The 22,721-nt window shown below is 42.8% G+C and overlaps 1 protein-coding gene across 1 annotated transcript in view; it reads left to right on the top strand.

Annotated features, from left to right (window-relative positions):
• The first annotated feature begins 3,658 nt into the window (after positions 1 to 3,658).
• The window catches only part of SMC3 (structural maintenance of chromosomes 3), a 43,621-nt gene continuing 24,558 nt past the window's right edge, over positions 3,659 to 22,721 (top strand). Inside the window, exons 1-10 of the mRNA XM_090057072.1 lie at positions 3,659 to 3,810; positions 9,372 to 9,447; positions 11,326 to 11,364; positions 12,558 to 12,625; positions 14,475 to 14,546; positions 14,754 to 14,833; positions 17,330 to 17,408; positions 18,938 to 19,055; positions 20,762 to 20,937; positions 21,155 to 21,235. Of these exons, the coding sequence (XP_089913198.1) occupies positions 3,796 to 3,810; positions 9,372 to 9,447; positions 11,326 to 11,364; positions 12,558 to 12,625; positions 14,475 to 14,546; positions 14,754 to 14,833; positions 17,330 to 17,408; positions 18,938 to 19,055; positions 20,762 to 20,937; positions 21,155 to 21,235 (804 nt within the window). The 5' untranslated portion in view covers positions 3,659 to 3,795. The remainder of the gene's footprint in view (positions 3,811 to 9,371; positions 9,448 to 11,325; positions 11,365 to 12,557; positions 12,626 to 14,474; positions 14,547 to 14,753; positions 14,834 to 17,329; positions 17,409 to 18,937; positions 19,056 to 20,761; positions 20,938 to 21,154; positions 21,236 to 22,721) is intronic.

Raw genomic sequence — 22,721 nt, 5'->3', positions numbered from 1 at the left:
CTGGGGATGCTGACATTAAACAGAGGAAGTAATTCACCAATCTATTATTCCGAGAGAGACAGGAACCAAGCAATTATGTTCTGAATGATTTTTTTTATTAATTATAAAGGGGATAGCTACAGGGATTCTGTTATACATATAAACTAATTTTGGTAAGACTTACGTTTGATGGAACACTGTCCAGCTGAAAAATCTCATTTCCTTTTCATAACTTTGCCTTTACTGTTATCACAATTAACACGCACAATTTCTATAATGAAAAGAGATTAAAAGACAACATTTTTTCTCTCTCTTCAATTTGTTTATTTTGCACATTTGACAGCAGCTTCTGGAATTAATCATGTGCTCCTTTGGAGATAAAGGAGTAGATACAGACTCGGGCTAATCTTTGCCGGCCTATTATTTCTCGCAGAATGTGCACATCATTCCTATTATTGTCTTGAACAAAGATGGAGCAATAGCAAAAACTGCAGCAAAGCCAAGTCTACTACTCCCATACAGGGATCTATTTTCAGAACTCTGGTAAAAGCTAATCAGTCAGTCCGGTCATCTCAAACATCAAAGGTGACTGCTTCCAGCTCTGTGCCTTAACTCCAAACAGGAGGATTTTATTTTCTAAGCATGTCTTTGAACTGTCATTCAAAACATCCAGGAGTTGGTGGATCATATTCTCCATTGCTGCATGAGAAGAAGGGTGGGTAGCACTGCTACAGCAGTTCCTTTGCCAGCTTTCTCCAAGGTGATTAAGTAAGGGATTAAGGAGGTCACCATGATAAAGGTTTAACTACACCTGAGTGATGCCTACCTGCTGCATGGACTCCTGAAGTTATTAGCAGCTGACTCAGATTAGGTTGTTCTAATTCATGTCAAAGAACCTGAGCCATCTTGCAACCAGCCCAGGATCAAGGGAATGCAAAGGTTCAGCTTTATCTTATCCCCATGCCCATATGCACACTCACTCACTCTGCCCTGAATTATATGAGGACCTGGCCTGCATGCTTAAAGGTGTAGATGCCTATACTATACTAGTATAGTACTAGTACATAGGTCATGTCATGAGCTATAGTATAGAGCTAACCCATCATTTAGGAACCACTGGCAACCCTTCACCACTGAGCTAACTGGATCACTTAGCTCATGTCATGCCTAATCTTCAGGCTGTCTCGCAAACAAGGCATTTTCTTGCCTATCTTTCTTCTGTTGCAGCTGTTGTTTTTTCACAAAACAATTAAATATTCATGGAGAAGAAAATTGGGGAGAGAATGATCCTATAGCTTAATGGTTAGGAGGAGGGAGACGCATGTTTCTGCCCCAATGAACGCTGAGTATATAATACTAAGACCTTCACTGAAGACTGAAACCCAGGTCTCCCCCATTTTAAATGCACGTTCTAAGTCAGTGGTTCTTCATCTTTTTATACTGGAGGGACCCCTGGATAAAATCAAAACATCCCTTGGAAAATGCCAGCTCTTAGTTTTTACTCTTTCTTTACTACAAAAAAAAGTAATTGAGCATTTTATTTTATCTTATTTTATTTTTTGGAAACTGCTTAGCAAGACCACAGTTACAGATTTCTATTTGAAATCTCTGTGTTTATCGTGTGAATTGTGTTTGCACATGTATCAGTGCTAATATTCTGTGGCATACCGTGGCACCCTTGAAAGGATCCCAAGGCACCCGAGGTTGCCATAGCCGTGGTTGAGAATCACTGTACTAACAAACCCCTGAAGTACAGTCATGTTCTGTCTCTCTGGCCTGATAAACAATCAACTATCTCTTGAAAAGCAGAACAACTCTGAAGTGAGAGACTGAGGGCAACCATTCTAGAATAATATATAGCCAGCTGGGAAATGCAGGTTCAAAGCCCTTCAAACAGAAGAAGAACTTGACCCAAATCTTCCAAGGTGGAGCAGAGGCAGCCTTACTTGCTCCAGCTCATAGCTGTGTTCAGAAAGTGCCTATTGCATCAAACCCTGCAGGAAAAATAGACAGAGAAATGCCTCATCTGTGGATCATGGCGGGGCTTAGGAAACTAGCTACTCAGCAGGCACATCCACAATTTCATTAATGCACATTAAGTTAGTACCTGTAGCCAGTAAGTTATTACAGGTGCTAACTTAATGCACTGTAATCAGCAGTACTGTGCACTAGTGCAGATGCTTTTTATGTGATGCTTAATGCCCATTGGACTAAAGCTACTGAGCATTAATGGAGATGAATGTTTTCTGTGTGACGCTTAATGCCCATTGGACTAAAGCTACCGCACATTATTAGCTCATTAGCTTGATTTTTTGCCAGCCGTGCTAATATGCAGTAGAATTAGTCCAATGGGCTTTAAGTGTCTTGTGTAGATGCACCCAACATTGTCAGGACTTTGTGCTCTTGAACACGCCCAGAAGCAGATCTTCCTGGCAGTGGCAACAGCTGATCAGGTTCGGGCTCTCAGCAGGATCAGCTGTCTTGGGGCAGCAACAGTTGATCAGATGAGTCTGCTGGACTCCTGGACCACCTTCCCTGGGGCCAGAATGGGAAGTAAAAAATAGCCTCTACTGACCCCTGGCTGGAGAGCATGCCTTTCTTTGAGGTGACTTTTTCATGTTGCAGCCAGGGGGTTTTGCACGTGTGCAACGCCCCCCTCCCAGTGCTCTGTTTTTGTAGTGCTACAAAGTACGGAGGCACTTTATTGCCCCACAAATAAACGTGAGCTCGCAGCCTTAGAAAGAAAGCTGCCTGCAAATATTATTTCTAAGTTTTCTCTCTCTTCTTTTTTTAGATACCATTGTTTGAATTTCTGAATCACATCAATCATCACTGCCTTAATAGGGAATGTCAGGGTTAGAAAACGCCACCTGGAACATGGGGAGGCTTTTCTCCTGGGGAAATCTGAACGATGTACTGCACAAAGGTGAGGCATTGAGGCCCAGGGACTATTGCACCTAGTCGCTATCGAAGGATTTAGCTTTCATGCCTCCAGTTTGGGCCCAGGGCTCTGGAGGGCTCTCCGATTTCGGCCAAGAAAGCACGGTTCATCGTTCACAGTCCATCGCTCTCTCCTTCCCCTGCAAGTGGGTTGTCTCCACAGGTGCCCGGTGCCCTCGTTCGGGGCCCACTCGACCTGAATCTATCCCGGGAGGTTTCCCAAACGCCGACGCACCTCGGATGCAAAACGTGGATGCGCGCAAATATCATTTGGGGCCTAGACTCGCCGTCAGGAAAGCAAAGGTGCGCGACTTGCATCGAAAAAAAGCCCGCCGCACGTCCGCACACATCCAGATTCAACCATTTAATATTTATTTTCTCCTTTCTCTCTCAGAGGTCGGTCCCCAATCCCCAGAGACGCCAGGGAGGGTTGGCAACCCCTCGGCCAGCTGGGCGGGCACTGGGTGCATGGGTGCACACCCCAGACCCTCGGGCCCTGCGAGCGGAAGCAGGAGCCCAAGGATGCGCCCAGGCCTGTTGCCATGGCAACAGGGCATCCCTCCCCCAGGCCCCGCCCCTCCCCTCCCCTTCCCGCGGCCTCGCTCTGGCCGCACTCGCCTTTGGCGCCCAACCCGCCCTCCAGTGGGCGGAACCACTTCTCCCAGCGCGCGGGGGGGGAAGCCCGGCCGCGCGCGGCATTGTGGGCGCTACTCGAGAGCCTTCTACTCGCGTCCCTCCCTCCCTCCCGCCGAGTGGTGCGCGCCGAGCGGGAGCGGGAGGCGGTGCTGCCGCCATTTTGTCTGTGTGAGGGGCCGGCGGGGCAGGCTTGGAGTGCTGCCGTGCGTGGGGGCGGTGGCCTCCGACCCCGCAGGCGACATGTACATCAAGCAGGTGAGGCCCGCGCCGCCCCCGGGCCCTGCCCCGCCGGGATCGGGGCGTCGGGTGTGCTGCCCGGGTCCCCTCATGGCGGGGCCGGGCCTTTCCTGGTAACAAATGCCGGTGCTCCCCCGCCCCGTCCGGTTGTGGACGGCGGGGGGGGGGGGCGCTCATGTCTGGAGTACGTCTGTCCGCGGACCCCGCCGCCGGACACGCGTGTGCATGTGGAGACGCGCTGTGCTCGGGGCGCTGCGGGACCCCCGGGGCTGAGCTCCGCCGCGACGCGCGCGCGAGGGGGGGGCGGGCTTGGCCTCGTGCTTTGTCTGTCCACGTCGACATGGACACTTCCACATCTGTATTTGAACGGACAGTTGTACACGCACTAACACACGCAGAGAGCTATCCATTCCCCTATATATGTATATAGACAACTTTCCATATCTGTCTATCCGTATATGGAAAGTTGTACATGCACTAATATGTACACACACATATGTCCATTCCCTTGTGTGTGTGTATATATCTATGGAAAGTTGTCTATATAGACAGATATATGTTTACAACTTTCCACAGATAGATAGATATCTACACACACACGCCCATGTATATCCATTCACCTGTATCAGTGGTGGGCAAAATACGGCCTGTGGGCTGCAGGCCATTCTGTCTGGCCACTGCCACCTCTGGGCTGCCCAGTGTGTGCTCTGGGCAGGCAGCAGCAGCAAACAGCAGCGCAGCGAGCAGGGAGGCAGCAGCTGCCGCTGCTGCGCACAGCCTTGACAGGTGAGGCTGGAGCCGGCGGGGCCCAGGCTGGCAGCACGGCCAGGTTACAAGCTGGTGCTGAGCGTGGGGAAAAGTGGCCCTACATGCATACATACGTGTGTGTGTGTGTGTGTATAGACAGCTTTCCATATCTGTATATGGAAAGTTGTGTACACACACACACGCCCCTGTGTATATGAGGACTAAACATCTACGATCCTGAGATTACTACACACAACTCCAAGTAGGCTTCGCAGCTCTGCAGGAGAGCTTCAGCGAAAATTAGAAAGCATCTTTGCCTAATCTACTCCAAAAGAAATTGGTCTAAGAAAAGATATCAGATTTACCCAAAGAACTTTGTCAAGTTATGACTAGGGGTTTTTTTTCTCCCTGTTCCTCCCACTTGCAGCCTTCAGCATTTAAGGTTTAAGGCAGCAGTTCCCAATCTGGTACACATACCACCAGTGTGATATGCAGACAACCTGTCGGTGGTATACGTTAACAGATTTATTATAATGACTTTATATGACAAAAATTATCTGGTGGTACTTAATGTTGAACTGAAAAATTTTCTGGTGGTACTTATGGTTGTGTTTTAAATTGGTGGTGCGCAATCTGTCAAGAGTTTGGGAACAACTGGTCTAAAGAGTTTCCACTTTAGTAGTTGTATGTTACTATCCATGTACTGTTCGTCCAAGAGTTTGCCTAGTCCCCTTTTGGATCTGGCTAAACTGTCAGTTCCTGCAAAATCTTGTGGCAGTGAGTTCCACACTTGAATTACACGCTGTGTGAAAAAGAACTTTCTTTAGTTATTTTTAAATTTGCTACCTACTCATTGCATTATATGGCCTTTATTCTAGTAATGAAACAAATATTGGCACTGTTTTATTAATAGAATAGAATTTGAGTTATAGTTGTACACATGTGGGCTAGAGAAGGGGTTCCCAACCTCCGGGCCACATCTTGGTGCTGGGCCTGGTCAGCTGCCAGGCCAGAATTAACTGCAGACCAGCAAACTGTGGCCACGCAGAGCCAGGTGGAGAGGCCACGACTTGCTGCAGGGCCCATGGCAGTTGCAGTTGAGGTTTGGCCCAACCACTGCCTGAAGGGGTGGAAGTATCTTTACCTGTGTTTCAGCTGGAAATTTTGGCCGTGGGGCTCCCCCTGGGCTAGAGGAGCAGTGTAAGAATATGGGGAGACTTGCTAAGGCACCCAGCATAGGTGGTCCTTGTGGAAGAAATGGGTTTGAAGTGCAAAAGAGGATGCAAGGTAGCCTAGATGTGGAAGCTGATGTGGGGATAACGGGAAGAGGGTGTGCAGCTCAAAGTGAAAAGAATGCAGTGGACGTTGAAAGGAAATAAGATCAAAGATATTACTAGAAACAGAATCTTTCCTGAAGCTTGAAGAGTGTGATACTGTGAAAAGCTGGTTGGAGGTAGCAACAATCAGACTATTGAGGATTGTGGAGGTAAAAGGAAACAATTTTAGAGGGCACTGATGAAAAAGTCTTATTCTGAAACTGACTGACATGGTCTTTGAAGTTTTATGTCTGTGAGAGTGGTAAAAAGTCACTGTAGTATGAAATGCCATAGGGCGTTTATACACGTACTTTTCTGTCCCGCAACGTGCCAGAGATCCGCTGCTTTGGAGCAGAGTCGATTCCGCACACAAGCCGAGGCGAACTGCTGTGGCACGTACAGGTGTATAGGCAGTGAAATGCGTGTCAACAAGCAGAAAATGACAGTGGTGCTTTTAAACTAAAGCACCCCCAGTGTGTTCACAAGTGTGCTGCCGCCATTTTCTCAGTGCTGACCTGCATGTCATCACTTATACAACCACAAGTGTCACAGCGCTGGGTACTTGCTTGTATAAAATGCCCATAGAGCCTGGATCAGAAAAAAATTCCAGATGGCAAACAGCCAGCTTAATTAATTTGCCTGAAGTAAATATTTCTGACTATTTGCAGTTTTCGGATTGCTTCAAAGATGACATCACTGTCATGTGTGGATTATTGCATTTCATCCAGGTATGCTAGACTGATAGTGAACTCTTGTCTGTGACTGAGTATCTGGAGCTGTCAGGGAGTCCCGTGAAGAATTAGATGTAGGCTCCTCTTGTCTAAAGGCAAAGAAAGAGGTCCTGGCACTATTTTTAAGTTCACTGGCCATTCAGCAGTGCTTGGCAAAACTAGTTCTTTTAGAGAAGCTATTCAAGTAAGTGGTTGGTTCATGCTGAGAGATTTCCCTTCCCATTTCTGAAATTTTCATTTTTGAAGGAGGATCATTTACTAAACAAATCAACAGAATCTGGAATTCTTTTTTTCCTTTTAATCCGGGTGTTTTATTTTTAGACATGGATGTAATAGAGTAAATATGTTGCAGTGATTATTTTGGTGGCAAAGAATGAAGATTATATGCCCATGCGTAATATTTTAGTCCTGCCAATTACCTTGGAAATAATGTTGGTGCTATGCTGATTTCATCTGTGATCATTAGAAAAGTGTACATTTTGTCTGTCTGTCTTACCTGTCTGAGAGATCCCAGAAGGTAGGTTATTCTGGGCAATTTCCCACTTACTCTGGGGGATCTCTTGTGTAAGAGCTCTATTCTGTTGCACCTCTGCAAGTTTGTTAGCTTGGTGGTATTGGTTATGGTGTTTTAGCAAGGCAGGGAATCTTAGCTGTGTATTAGGGATGTTAATACTATTTAAATATATGTATTTAACCTCCTCTAGTTATATTGGTTAAGTGGTTAACCAATAGTACGTGTACCTATTTAGTGAGCTCTGGCAGGAACAGTCTCCACCCTGTATTTTCATCATGTGCCTGGCACTTTGTGGGCCCCAGGTCAGTAGTTGGGAGCTGCGGGTGTGGGCCAGTGGGCATGGCTCAGTCACTAAGGGAGTCTAAGGCTTCCCCTCATCCCCAGGGGCCGGGGCCAGGGCTGCAAACCTCTCCCATGCCTGGATCCCACTGCCATGGGAAGACAGGTGTGGAGCTCCCTATGGAGGTCAGGTAGGACTTTCCCATAGTAGCCGCAGCAGCGAGACTGGACAGCAAGTGGGTCTCCCTAGCCCCACCCCTGCAGCGGTGGGGCCTGAGAAGAGCAACAGGCTTCCTGTGCCACAGCCTGGACCTGGAAGGCTCCTCTGCACTGCTGGGGGCTCCCCAGTTTGCCCCCCGGGGGGAGGAAGGGTGTCCAGTCCTGCTGCCTGCATTTTGTCCTTCCCCCTCTCACCCTTGGTGCTGAAGTCATGTGGGACCTGGCCCAGCCCTAAGGCAGGGTTGAGCGTGTGGCTGGCTCAGCTTGAGGAGGTGCCCTGGCAGCTGTAGTAGGCAGTGTTGGGTCTGAGGGGTCACTGCTGGCCCCTAATGCAGTGAGCATGGCCCCAGGGCTTTCCTGAGGGGCAGTGGCACAGCAGGGATCTCCATTAGGGCTGCAACAGAGGCTTCCCAGGCTGGAGCTGTTGTTCTGCCATGACCTCTCAGGAGCACCCTGGGGCTGTGCACCATGTGAGGGACTGGCAACCTCTCAGGCCCAGCGCCTGCTCCAGCTGTCATGGCACCTCATTGGGCCAAGCCAGACACCCTCAGCTGTGAGGTGGGGGACTCCAATCCAACTGCCCCACCCTCCAGCACTGGCTGAAAAAACCCCAGACCAAACTCCCATCATTTTCTTCCCTCCCTGCCCCACTTCCCCTGCTCATGACACATGCAGACAGACATTAATGAAGGTAATCCATTTTGGAGTGTCTTCATCTGAACCCTCATGTGATGCGGGCTCAGGTTGTTGTGGAATTGGGCCCTTTTAAAGCTCTCTGCAGCTATGCACTTGTGTTTGGTCATGGCTGTAAAGCATTTTCCAGGGGCAAGATCAAGTGAAAATTGTCACTTCTGTCTGTGCCATGAGAGAGGAGGAAGTGGCACACATTTTCATTGCCATGAATGAAGGGCGTGCATGCTGTTTCTTAAAGATTGCAGCCTGGTTATCAGCTGTCCAGGGGATGGGGTGGAGGGGAAAGAAAATTGGTGGCTAAGACAGCTGCAGTTGCCAGTACTGATCTGATTTATTTTATAAATGATTACAGGCAGATGTATATAGTATCCAACAGGGGTAAAATTATTTGATTTCTGAGTAAAGTGTTGACATTGATGCATTTAACTGACAACAACCTCTTAAATCCTGTATGCATTTTGCTGATTGTCATATGCTGCTTCCCTTTGCACAATAACAATGGAATTATAACGGGGTGAAGGATCCAAAATGACAGGATGCTAGTGTAAACCAGTTTTCCATGATATAATTCAGTTTGTTAATTCATTCTTTTACCCTCTTTTAACAAGCACCAGACTTTTAGGGAATGATTTGTGGTGTCTTCCTCTTCCTTCCCCATTTGTTTTTGAGTCTTGGCTATTTAGACTGTAATCTTTCTGAGACAGGAAGCATTTTCTGTCAGGTTTGTAAGATGCCTAGTATAATGGGGCCTTCTGACATTAATTAAATACAAATAATACATGAACCTTGAAGCATTCATTATTTCTAGGGGTGTTTTTTTAGGAACCAAACGTAAAATTTGGAGTAAAGGGAAAGAAAGTACTGGCATATGTAACCAAACCAGTATTATTGCTTATGGTGAGAGTAGGCATTTTTTTTTAGTGGACCTTGTTTATAGCAGCAAATCTGAAAGAAAAGACCAAATATATTGTGAATAAAACATATTCAGTTACATTACAATCTAAAAACTGGTAACTATGATACTTACCTGAAACAGCTTAGATGCTCTTTTTTAATGTTTTAAATGCTTTTATCCATCAGGTGATCATCCAGGGGTTTCGAAGTTACAGAGATCAGACAATTGTGGATCCATTCAGTTCAAAGCATAATGTCATAGGTGAGTTCTTCCAGTATACATGCAATAATATGAAATAACGTGTCATTATTTTATTAAGATTCAGATTAGAGGTCTTTTGATTTTTTTGATAGCCTTTCAAATGTCAGGCAACTGAGTACACTTAAAATCTGATACTTCTCTGAAGTTGTGTTTTGTGGTGTATTAGAGGACACCTTCTTCTTGTACCACACAGGAAAATAATTGCTTTCAGAAATCATTCAGTACTAAGATAGTTGCCAAAATGTCAGCATCTTTTAAGGTTCCAGGCTTGTAGCGATCATCTGTTTTGGCATATCTCCTCACCTGTCCCAAGATCTGTTGCAGTCAGGGAAGCCCTATGAATGCGTGGGGCTCTGTGTACATAGGGCTTGTTGCAAAACCATGGCGGTAGAATATATGAAAGAGCTAGAGCCTGGACATCTTTCAGAAGTACTGGAAGAACATTTCTAACTGGGGAGGAATTTAATAACCAAAGCTAGTCTAAGATACTGTTTGGTGGATTTCAGTTTTATTTTAACACCTGTAGTTTTATGCTAGTTCCCCTCTTAAGTTTTGTTTTGCTTACTATAAGCTGCCCTCGATATATCAGTATATATATTGGATGTCAGGTGATTCTTGCTGAAATTCACTGTGACTCCTAATGTATCTTAGTACTGCTATATATTTTGTTACTTAAAACTGACTTTAAAGAAATATATAGAAAGTAGCATTTTGTTATAACAGTATTTGATACTTTGTATTAAAATGTCAAACTGCAATATCCAACAAAATGTGCATGATTGTTAACTGTATCATTAAACTGTGAATTAACGCACATATTCCAAAGAGATGCAAATACCAGGTTCTTCCGATTACTAAGTGATCTTGTTTATTTCCTCCAAAAGAACTGTCTCAATTGCAAAGATCTACTTATGCAGGGTCAGCTTGAATCGGGCCCTGACAATATATTGATATTTGTACTTGCAGCAGTGTTCTGAATAGAGTAATACTAAATAAAACTTTTTTTTAAAAATGCATTTTCTATTTTAGAGGTTTTTTTAGAGCATTTAAACTGTGTCTTTTCCTTGACTCTTTGATTTTCCTATAGGAATTTATAAAGGCAGTAGTATTAACTTGCATTGAAAACAAATTTTTGGGTTTTTTAACTAGCCTTTTTCAGTGAAACCACAGTTGTATTAATTATTTACAGTTAACTGTATAAGATTGTGGCTTGATAGTCAATGTATCTTTTAGATGTGTTTGGCTTTGTTTGCTAAGCACATTGGCTTCCTTGAGAGAATCATTGGGTAGCCAGCAATGATCTCATTTTGTTTTCAAGAAATTAATGTTATGCAATTAGAGTAGTGTATTTGAAATCCTAATTCAGATTGCAATATTTTAGCAGTTCTGCTGCCATATATGTTGCTACTTTTCTGCTGGGTTATTGATGATAAAAATCAGTTTGACTTACCTGTCTCCAAAGTAAAATTTCCAAAGCATGGTTATGGCTCTGGGATTGGATTGGATTGTCTTTATCTAGTTGAACCCTAAATGGACAAGTTTATGTTCATTTGTGATCATTTTAAACAAGAACAGTCGATCTTAACTTTATGTTCACATGCTTTTAGGCCTGTTATAAATAGATGCTGAAGCATGCTAATTTGACATTCAGTGAGAGAAGATAAAATATTCTGATACAGGTTTTGTAAATCCCAGACGTGTATGAGGGGAGAGGGGCAGGGCAGGATATTAGGCAGGAGGCCCATTCTCTCTTGCTCTGGTAATGATTTGTTTAAATTTGGAGTCTTTAATTTTGTGAACAGAATTTAAAAATGTTGTTGCTCCTAAGTTTGTTTTACTTCGGCTTTTAAAAATCTGTAACTTAACTTTCATATTTAGTGGGAAGAAATGGATCTGGAAAAAGTAACTTTTTCTATGGTGAGTAACTTTTTTCCTTCTCTTTTAGTAAATAAAAACAGTTGCTTTTTCTAAAATTTCTTTGCCTAATGTTATGACACACCTGTTAGATGATTAAAGAACTGTAGGTGTTTTTTTAATAGTTTTTACGTTATGCATTTAATTACACTAAGAGAATAGATTCCTTTGTCTGTGTAGATCTCTTATACTTGAAAAAGGGCCAAGAAAGCTTTAAAAATAAATAAGTGGTGGAAAACTGAAAAGCAGATGTAGGATTTTTAACTGTTTTATGCCCTTTTTTCACATTTGCAGTTCACTGTGTCACTTGAAAACAAACTCTAGAATATTTCATGTGGCATCAGTTTGCTTTTCTATGGACCTTTGAAGGCTCTCTTTCTTCCCTAGCCTTCCCTTATGCTAGTTTTGACTGTAACTTGTGGGTCTGACAATGTAGGGCACCTTCCATAGTGCCACTTCTGCTTTCTCAAATTTCTATATTGCAGTAAGCTTTTTTTAAAAAAACAATTGTTCACTTTTTAACTTCTAGACTTTTAACCTTTATTTGGGACTAAATGTGCTCTGGTATTTAAATACACCATATAAATCCTGGTGGGTCATATGCCAACAGTATCAATAAAGGGGCATTATTATGAATGACCCCTAATGTAAACCAGAGATTTCAACTGTGTGGCTCATGGGCTGGATCTGGCCTGTGGACCTGCTCCATCCCACCTGCCAGGCAACCAGAAGTTGGGGGTATGGCTAGTTGGGAACATGGCCTGTTGTGGAGTCTGGGGCCTGGCAGGCATGGCCCTCAGCAGGCAGGAAAGTCGGGGCTGTGAAACAGCCTTTGGTCACCCTGTAGCCAGCTATCCCACCACTGTTTCACCATGGCAAATGACTTCCTGGCCCACTGCTGCTGCTTACCCCACTGTAACCACAGAAGCTGGGATCTAGCCTGGGGCCCCAGGTGAGTTGGACAGCTTTGTGTAGACAAGTCTAAATGACCAGGAACCCAAGAGCTTTGTGTGTGTGTGTGTGTGTGTGTGTGTGTGTGTGTGTGTGGGGAGGAATGTTTTCACTAATCGAGATAGATGTAATGTTTCTGTGTTACAGTAATATACTGATTTTTTTTTTTTAAGTGCACCTGTTAGCCTCTGCTGTGTACTATTCATAAAAGAAAACATACTTTTTTTTGTACCTTTTTATTGTAGCAATTCAGTTCGTCCTCAGTGATGAGTTTAGTCATCTTCGCCCAGAACAGAGACTGGCTTTATTGCATGTAAGTGAAAATACTTAAAAATGATTTATATGCATCTTCATGTTGAACTAAAGTTGAAAGAGCTTTTACAATTAACAGTAGGGGTGCACCCATAAAGAATCTTTTTTGGCCAATACCGATGGCCAGTTATTAACCAGCCATATTGAATGATACTGATCCGATTGCTGATATGCAGCCCAGTGGAGTCTGGCTTGTAGGCCGGGGGGTGCAAATCGAGGCTCCTCACAGTGAGAGAGGGCGTGGGGCAGGGGCAGGGGCAGGTGTTGCCCAGCTGGGGCAGAGTGTGGAACGGAGTCATGGGTGACTTGTCCAGGGACATGGGGAAGGGGAGCAGTTCCCACCACTGCGCACCCCAAGGAAAAGCATGGAGGGCATGTGCCCCTTGGATTTGTGTGTGGGCTAAGGCAGACTGCCTGCTGTGGGCTTGGGGCCAGGGGCTGTGCTCAGCTATTCCCAGCAGGGGGGGGATTGGGTAGGGGCTGTGCTTGGGGCGGTTGGCGGTGCTTGGAGGGGGGTTATGGCCACCCCAAAATTTGCTGGAGTCTCCACTCCCAGCACCGCCATTGCTGCCCACCCACCCTGAGTGGAACCCTGACCCAGCCCCCATGCCAGGAAGGGGCCAGCACAGTCCTTGGCCCTGAGCCTACAGCGGGCAGCTTGCCCTCACCCTGCGCACAGATCTGGGGGGCACATGCCCCATGTACCTCCCCTGAGGGTGCGCAGCAGCACGAAACACTCCCCCCCCACCGTGCCCCCTGGATGAACTGCCCGTGACTGTCCCATGCCCTACCTGCCCCAGCCTCACTCCCTCCCTCACCACAGGGCCCTCAGTCTGCCCCCTCCCACTTCCCCCTCCCCACCCCTCACAGACGTAATGGGTGGACGCTGCTCTCCAAGCTCCCGACCTGCATTCCTGTCTGCGTGCATGCTGCAGCTGCACGCGTGCGCATGGCATGTATTGATGGCATTATTGGTCACATCAGGCAAAAAAGGCTGATTGCTGATAATGTCATTTTTTCTTTTATTGGTGTCGATACGATACAGACAGATATATTGGTTCACCTCTAATTAACAGGCATTTACTTACTTCTTGATGAACTCAAATTAGAAAGATACAGTACTACAAAATAACAATATAAAGTAAAAGCTTCCTTAACCAGCACGTTACAAGCCGGTGTGTTCTATTAACTGGCATGCTGGCTTGTAAGATCAAGTGAAACCAGAAGTGCCACCCGTGGTACTTCTGGTTTCTCCAAGCCCCCACAGCCTGGGGCAAAGCAGCCTGCACTGCCAAGCCCCCACAGGCTGAGGAATGGCGGGCTACGCGTGGCCTGTTCTCCCTGTCCTGCAGAGCCCGGAGGAGGGTCAGCGATGCCCTGGACGCAGCAGGAGAGGCAACAGCCCGAACAGGCAAAGACACCTGTTTGGGTCACTCAGTTAACCAGCATATTTTGTTATCCATTCACTGTGGGTGCCGGATAACAAAGCTTTTGCTGTAATGCATATTTTATTTCAGAATATTGAACAACCTCCTTTTGCTGCACTGTCAGACATTTTAGTAGTGTTTTCTGGGGAGTGCACCCTGTGGAGGCTAGATTTATATTGGATAATACTTCTTTGGCACAGGGTAATTATTTTACGTCTTATACAAATTCTGCATTACAGGCAGAAGATACAGCATAAATTGATTTTTTGATATCTCACTTCTATGTACACTTCTTAGAAATGTACTTTGAAGTTTGTCGAATGTGACGTGAATATATTCTTGAATCCTTAACAGAAAAATGCCCAAAAAAATCCTTACGAATTTCCAAGCACTATTTTAAAGATAAATATTTTCTGTTTTTAGGAAGGCACAGGACCACGCGTTATTTCAGCTTTTGTGGAAATCATTTTTGACAACTCTGACAACAGGTTACCGGTAAGTGAACAAGTATACTCATACAGAAAATCTTTTCACTTTAGATTCTTGTTGATTTCTTGTTCTCTTGGTTGGTTGAATTTTCATTAATGATTCCCCTTTCTTGTTATCTAAATGCTAAATACTGAAAATGAGCTTGACATTGTAGATAACTCTCACAAGTGGTTATATTTGTCTTTTTTGTGTCATTTTTTTTTTTCTTGTAAGATTGATAAAGAAGAAGTGTCACTTCGCAGAGTCATTGGAGCCAAAAAGGACCAATATTTCTTAGACAAGAAAATGGTGACGTAGGTACTTCTCTTTTCCCAAAATGAGCTGACTACCCAGTATTGTAAAGTTTGGTGGAGTCATGCAGAATGGGTGACAGTGAACACCTCTAACTGAACTGAGTTCCTCTTTAGTGGGTATTTGTTGTAGCTGTGGTGGTCTACAGACGTGAGCAGAGAACGTTCTTTGAGTAAATGTGATATATTTTATTAGATCAACTAAATAGTTGGAAGAATTGTTCTTTGCAAGCTTTTGGGCACAAACACCCTTCTTCAGGTGTTGGGAGAGTCTGTTGGTGTCCTGGGTGCAATAGAAGCCAATGTGCAAAATGGAGATCTGTGAAAAAACAGATGTGTGCAGTGAGGATCAGAGGTTGTGGGAGATAATAGGTGAGACAGGTGTGGAGGTGAAAAGGGGGAAAGTTGATCTGGTGATGGAATGTAGCTGGTAAAATGTAGAGGTTACCTGGGGTTATTGGATTGCAGGCTGGTTATAATGCGCCTTTTTAGTATCCCTTACAATTTAATTTATTCTAATACCAATAAAGCCTGGTATCAAATAAAGATTTATTTTATAGTTTCTGTAATATTTGAACAGTAACTGAGTTGAACTTGATTATCTGTTGACTCACTATTAATATCTTAAATAAAAAATTGTTTATTTCTAAACTTAGAACCATTTTATTCTTTTTTCAGAAATTAAATTGGTATTGGTTAAGACATTTAAACATGTAGGAGCCATCTCCTGCTTGGAACATTAGACTGCTAATTCTACATATACTTACTAAAAAACATAATTGTTACAACTCAAAGCCCTGGCAGACATTATAGTTATTGCACAATAATTGTGTGAAATGTAGAATAGGTTGCAACATGCCACATGTTCAGCCAATTTATGGCGTAATACAGTTGAAAACCAACCACAGAAGTGTTGTATGTTTAATGTGGAACATCTTTGTGACTGGTTTGTATTGCACCTTAAATTGAATGTATGGCAAGTGTCCCAGACCTGAGGCTGCCCTTTGCCTGGTTTGAATGATCAGGTAACTGTGGATGATCAGGTAACTGTGGAGAGCCTTGGAGTCCCTTGGGTCCAGGATACAGATGTTCAACGCCTGGATTTGCCCCAGCAGTCACGCAGGTGGGATCTGAGGAATTTTAGATGGTATGCACACACCAACCTTGTATGCAGTAATTTAGTCTTCATTTCATTCCCTTAATGGCAAGGGTCTTGCTTTCACTCCAGATTCTGTACTGGTACATGGTCTGAAGTCAGTGAAATTATTTAGGGTGTAAGTCAGCACAATGTAATTCCTGGTCTCCCAGCCCTAACTGGTTATACATTTAATGCCTTTTCCAGCGACAGATGGGATACAGGTGGATTGCATGAGTGGTGGTGTTGAAAAAAACCCTGGTACAGATTGCATATAAGAGTTTTGAAGGCAGTTTTTCTATGAAGAAGATTCGTTTTGAGAGAATTTTCACAAGCATGCACTTTTTTTTCAAAACAGGTTCTAACTTGCATGTCAAGACAAAAAAGGATACTTTGCTATGTTAGATCCAATAGAGATGGCTTGTAGGAGTGATTGTTAATTTTTTCTTCATGAGATTTACTTATGAAAGATTAAATAATACAGTAAATAGCATCAGGTTTTTTTCTTTCATCTGAAATCAAGCTTTTCTGCCAGAGTTAAAGAGATCAGAGTGCAGGGATGAAACTGATCACCTATTTATTAAAAATAAAAAAGTTGACATATTTAAGTTAAATACGGGTAGATTTTAGTGCTTGTGAAAGTGAGGGATGGCTGTTACTAGCTTGAGCCAGGCATGATACAGGCAACTACTGTGTATTCTTTTTTTTTTTTTTTTTTCTACAATTGTTCTTGATTTGAATTTGTTGTTATAGACCTCTGCTTCTTTAACTGGCTGCTTCTAGTCTTGCCCAGTTAATGGGGCAAAGAGTTATGTGGCTAAGTAGCTTACCAAAAAGAGCATGAAAAGGCAACTTTCACTCATGACCTTAGCAAAATTTGCAGACATCTTAGTCTTCAGATTTGAAAAGCTAGTGCAGTGGTCCTTTACTTTTAGAAGCAAGGCACCCATTTTTTTCAGTCACTGGGTTAGTGCCACAAACTACCATAGCACATTGTCTGTAAAAGTTCCTTATAATACTTTTCTCAGGAACTTGCTTTTAGTAACTGAAAATGAAGAAAAAACAGGCAGAATGTTAACCTAAACTATGTATCATTCTATGATACTTGCATTAGCTTGCTGTCATCGTTTTTCCTTACACTCTAATATCTTCTGTTGTTGTTTTAGTGTTCTTATTTTCCCAAGTTCTAACACATGACCAGGGATTGTCACAGACTTTGAGAGAGACAGTGAATCATACATTACATACAGCTTTGTAGCATGTTAGTCATAGCATTGCTTTCCTTAAATCATTTAGTTGTCACTTTTGTCATGTTTTAGTAATAAGAAACCTGTGCTGACTAACTGGTAAAATATTATTTGCAGGAAAAACGATGTGATGAATCTTCTTGAAAGTGCTGGTTTTTCACGCAGCAATCCCTACTATATTGTCAAACAAGGAAAGGTAAGATTGGTTATCACCGGTGAAATTCAGTTAACTGAACTTATTTTGGGAAAGGTCAAATTTTCTTGGAGGACTAAACTTTAACTTTGTTCTAAATATAAAAATAAGGCTTTTAAAAAACAAACAAACCAAAAAACCTCCACCTTTTGAATGACATAAAATAAAACATTTTTCTGTAGACTCATTTTGTAAGTCATCCCTAGAGGTACAGCTGCCTTGCATGGAAGTGAAGTATTGACTAATTTTCTGTTCCTCCATTGCTCTGATCAGAAGTGCCCATATCATGTCTTTCCCACACTGTTTATTGCTGTATTGTACCAGCTATGTTTATTTACAGAGCAAATATTAGTATATGCACTTCATCCTGGCTTCCAAGATTCCTGCCTTCAAGAAGAGCTGTTGAAGAAAATACCTTGTCTGAATCTGTCAGTTGTTTCTGACTTTTTTTCCCCCCCCACCTTTATAACCTTTGAAAAAGATCTCATCAGTTGTAAATAAATGACAAAGTGGAGAGATTTTGATAGTCTCATAACATCATAAACATGTATTATGCACTGCTAAAACTGGGCCCCAGTTTTAACACTGCATTATACATGTTTATGATGTTACTGAATTTGCCAAAGTTAAGGGAAAATAATAGTTGGAAAGCAACTCTATTCTTCCAGATAATGTAAAAGGATGCAGGAACCAAAACTCTATAGTTGAGAGTGTGGCACCTTGGTAATTAGTTAGAAGTAATCAGACAAGTTCTGTTAATCAGTTGTATTAATAAGTTCTATTAAGCAGTAGGGGCTGCTGCAATGAGAGGAACTCCCATTGAATAAGCAGAGGTTCTTAAAATTCAAGGCCATCTGGGGACATAGTGTATTGAATTATGTGGTCGTATGGCGTTAGCTAAATTAGTAGGTTAATTAAGTGGTTTAGCAGCAGAATATTAAGACTGAAGCCTGAATTTCTCTGAACATCAGCTTAAGCAGATCTAGTTTATTTTTTCAAAGTCCAGGAAATACTGACTCAGATTAGGCCTCAAGGTCCCTAGCATTTTAAAATTAATAAAAATGAGCTACATTATCAGAATCACTATCAGAAAACTTCTTTCACTTAAAAAAAAAAAACCAAAAAAAAAAACCCCCTTCCCTGCCTTCTGCCTGACTTCCAACTAACATGGCTAGCTACCTCTCTTTAAAAACAAGTAATTGATGCATCAAAAGGAGGAGAATACATACTGATCTTCCTCAAAATATGTCAGTCCTGAAAAGTTGTATCATCAAGCAAGTTTGTACCGGTAATTAGGAGTAGGTGCATTTCAGATAAATGTCATGTGATCTTGATTTAGGCATCTGACGCCTGACTAGAAAGAATTACTGGTTTATTGGCTAGTTAAATGAGAATTACAGAAGTTCTACTGTATTTGAACAGTTATAAAAAATGCACCGTACTGGATATTGTATATGGTGCTGATAATTATTAGTGTGTAACGAAGATATTCAAAACAGTAATCTTATAACTTTGTTTCCTTGATCTTTTAGATTAATCAGATGGCAACAGCACCAGACTCTCAGAGGTTGAAGCTGTTAAGAGAAGTAGCTGGTACTAGAGTATATGATGAAAGGAAAGAAGAGAGTATTTCATTAATGAAAGAAACGGGTAAAAAAAAAAAAAAAAAGATTTCCCTTATCTTTATCCCCCTTCCTCCCTTCCTCTGATTTTATGTAAGAAATATGGTGATTCTTGCCCCACTGGTTTGATTAATCACAAGGGTTTTCAGTTTGGTTGTAAAAATGAATATTTAATTGTAAATATTTATTAAATATTTAATAAGGTCAGTAATTTAAATTTTTAACTATTTTTTCCTTTCATTGTAAAGATCCCAAGGGCTTTACAGATTGTGTGTGGAACGTACCTGCCACCTAGTGCTATGTTAAGAGGTTCAATTTTGTCAGCAACTGATATGTGACAGTGCTGCCTTTAGTCCTGGGGGAGAAATAATTAGTAACCTTTGCAAGAATAACCCAAATATTTTTTAATGCTATGTTGCTAATACATTTTAAAAACCAAAACATTCAAAGTTAAGGCTAGATCATTGTATATTTCGCAGTGCTTTGATCATGAATTTGGTTCCATAAATTTGCTCTTGCCACAGAATCTGATCTCTCTTTTTAACATTTCTTGTCTTTTGTTTTATGATGATGATGTTGAAAATGCCAACTGTGTATAAAATGGTGTCTTCCTGATTCTGCAGATTTAGATGAAACAGCAGGACTAAAATACACGAGCTACCTTGCTCATTTAATTTCAAATCCTGTAGTCTCTACAAATCCATAACTGCAGAGTTTGACATTTTTAAATTTTGAAGCGGTATATTGTTATAGCAGAAATCACCGTTTGTTTATGGATAGGAGCCTAACATTTAACGGCCTGACTGCATTATCAAATCCTAGCAGCAACTCTCTTTCTTTCTTTTCTTTTTTTTTCTTTGGTGGCTTTAAATGAGTTATAGCGTGTACGTCCTGCAGTGTTGCATGGAGTCAAAGCTGCAGCCCAAACAGTTGGGGAGAGCAAGAAGTACCTCTGGCAAGCTATGCTTCTTGGAAAACAGCACAGCAGCTGAGGCCAAAGTGTTAAACTCTTGAAGGACCAAGCTGCCCCCTTCACAGCACACCTGTAAAAAGGAGGTTCTGACCTTAGCTGCCGGTATAGTTTAGCAAGATCTGATGCCTATGAAGTGGTTATGACCAACCCCTATGCTGCTGGAAAAGGAATACACCCTGCCAGCTCATTTCAGTTGGCACTTCTGCTTTAGAGGAACAAAAATGGGGAATGTGTTCAACTTATTTTTGAAGGAAAAATGAAGGGTAGAAGAAATCGGGTTTATGCAGCCTGGACTTTCAGCCATTTTTTTATTATATATTTTTGCATTGTGCAGATTTAAAGTTTGTTTTAATTATTTTTACTTTAATCCTGTGGAGTGTATGATGAACTGTAATAGAGCTAGGAATTGCAGTATTGTGGGCTTAAAACTGGAGGTCTCCTGGGACAATTTCCAGAAAATCCAAATGTGATTTTTATTTTGTTGCATGCATGTCCATAACCACTGATCAGCAGCTGTGAAGCAGTATTAGCATAATCCTTGGCAGATGGAAGATTTTGGTTAGGGGGACTGTGAATATTAACCATTGACCAAGATCACAATTGCAGTAGGCCTTTTTCTGCAGTCATTTGATTTAAATCAAAAGACCCATTTAATGAGTCATAAAGAGAGGGAATGATGTAAAAAGAGAATAAATATTATTTTCAGACTACATTGTATAATTTAGCTGCTATCTTTGTCTTGCATTTCATTATTTCTAAAGAGGGTAAACGAGAGAAAATCAATGAGTTGCTGAAGTACATTGAAGAGCGATTACATACACTAGAAGAGGAGAAAGAAGAGCTTGCTCAGTATCAAAAGTGGGATAAAATGAGGAGAGCACTAGAATACACCATTTATAACCAGGAGCTTAATGAAACCCGTGCTAAGCTGGATGAGGTAGAGCATACTGTCTATCCCTCACTTCATAATTCTTTTATTATGAACACTTAAACTTACCTTATTTTATGCAGACTTCTTATCCTTCTAGAAAGAATATTTAAAAATTTGTCATTCATTTTATGTTTGTTAATTTGCCAAGCTGACATTGTCCTGGATAAAAATGATATTAAAATAAGTATTTAATACTTAAATATGTGATAATATTTGCCTCCAGCTTTCTGCCAAACGAGAGACGAGCGGAGAGAAATCAAGGCAGCTGAGAGACGCACAACAAGATGCCAGAGATAAGATGGAGGTATACTCTAGAAGAGCTCTAACATGACCAATTTCAAGACTTGCTGTGATGACGCATTGTTTAGTTGCCACTGGCTATCTTTTTCCTGGGTTTCTGTATACGTGTATGTATTTGAGAGAGAATATATTATTTTCATCTGCGATGTCTCAAATTGGAATGAATTTAAACACAGACCTTGAAGTTGTCTAATCATCCTGATGGTACTCCTAAATTTTAAGATCAATTAAATGATTGATTGAAGGATCTGGCATGAGAAATAGCAACACCTGTAAAATGGAGGACTGGTACTGATGGCCAATTAACCAGTCCTATCAGCTGATACCGATATGATAGTCGGTATGCAGCCTGGCAGCATGGAGAGAAGCTTCTGGCGGGTAATTCTGTGGGAGGGAAGGAGTGGGGCGGGGTGCGGGATGGAGCCACTGGTAGCTCGTGCAGAGTATGGCAGGCAGCTTCTTGCTGTGCGCACAGCCACAGGGGAGGCATGGGGAGCAAGATATGTGTGGGCTTGGGGGCAGGAGCTGTGCCAGCCTCTTGCCAGTGAGGGGGCTGGGCTGGTGCTGCACTCAGGGCAAATGGGGGCAGGTTGGGCAGTGGCAGCACTGGGAGGGTGCCTATGGGGAATTTTGGAATGGCTATAGCCCACCTTGTGGCCCCCTCCCAGCACCACTGTCACCTGCACCACCCCTGCCTGCCAGCCCTAAGCGCGGCCCTAGCCCAGCCCCAGCTGGAAAGAGGCCAGTGCAGCCCACGGTCCTCAGTAGCCCCACCCTACACCTGGATGACCCTGCAGTTCCATACCATGCTCCACCCCAGCTGGGCAGCGCCTACACCCGCCCCTAACCCAGCACCACTTCCTCTCTCACTGTGGGGGCCTCAGTCTGTGCCCCCACCGCACAGACTTACCAGCTGGACACTGCTCTCCAAGCTACTGGACTGTATTCCTGGCCACGTGCATGCTGCGGCTGCGCACAACATTTATCAGTGACATTATCTGCTACGTCAACTTAGAAAAGCTCCTGCTTCAGCTTCTGCTGTTAAATGGGAGATTATGATTTGAAGGAAACAGAAAAGAAAGGAACGTGAGTATACTAGTCCACTGAAGGATGTTCCTGAGCTGCCAGTGTGATATGGCTGTGAAGAAGCCTAATGCAGTTCTTAGTTGTATTAGGTGGGATATTTTAAGTAGAGACAGGGAAAGGTAACTAGCACTGAACAAAATATTGGTAAGACCCTGTCTAGACTATTGTTACAATTCTGGTCATTTACATTCATAAAAAGGTGGATTCATACTGGAAGAGCCACTCGAAGTTTAGGGGAGTGTAGAACTTGCCTTATGGGAGGAGCTTGAAAGAACTTGGCACATTTTAGTTTAGCAAAATTTAAATTGAGATTTAATCCAGCAAGTATTTTAAAAGAATGTATTGGGGAAAGAAAAGAGCTATAAGGCAAAGAACAATATTGGACACACGTTGGCCACAAGTAC

This window comes from Crocodylus siamensis, chromosome 7 (genome assembly GCF_052110815.1).
Source record: "Crocodylus siamensis isolate JL-2025a chromosome 7, ASM5211081v1, whole genome shotgun sequence".
Classification (NCBI taxonomy): Eukaryota; Metazoa; Chordata; order Crocodylia; family Crocodylidae; genus Crocodylus; species Crocodylus siamensis.
Note: the sequence above shows the minus strand (reverse complement) of the source record. Positions and strands in the feature narration are given on the sequence as shown.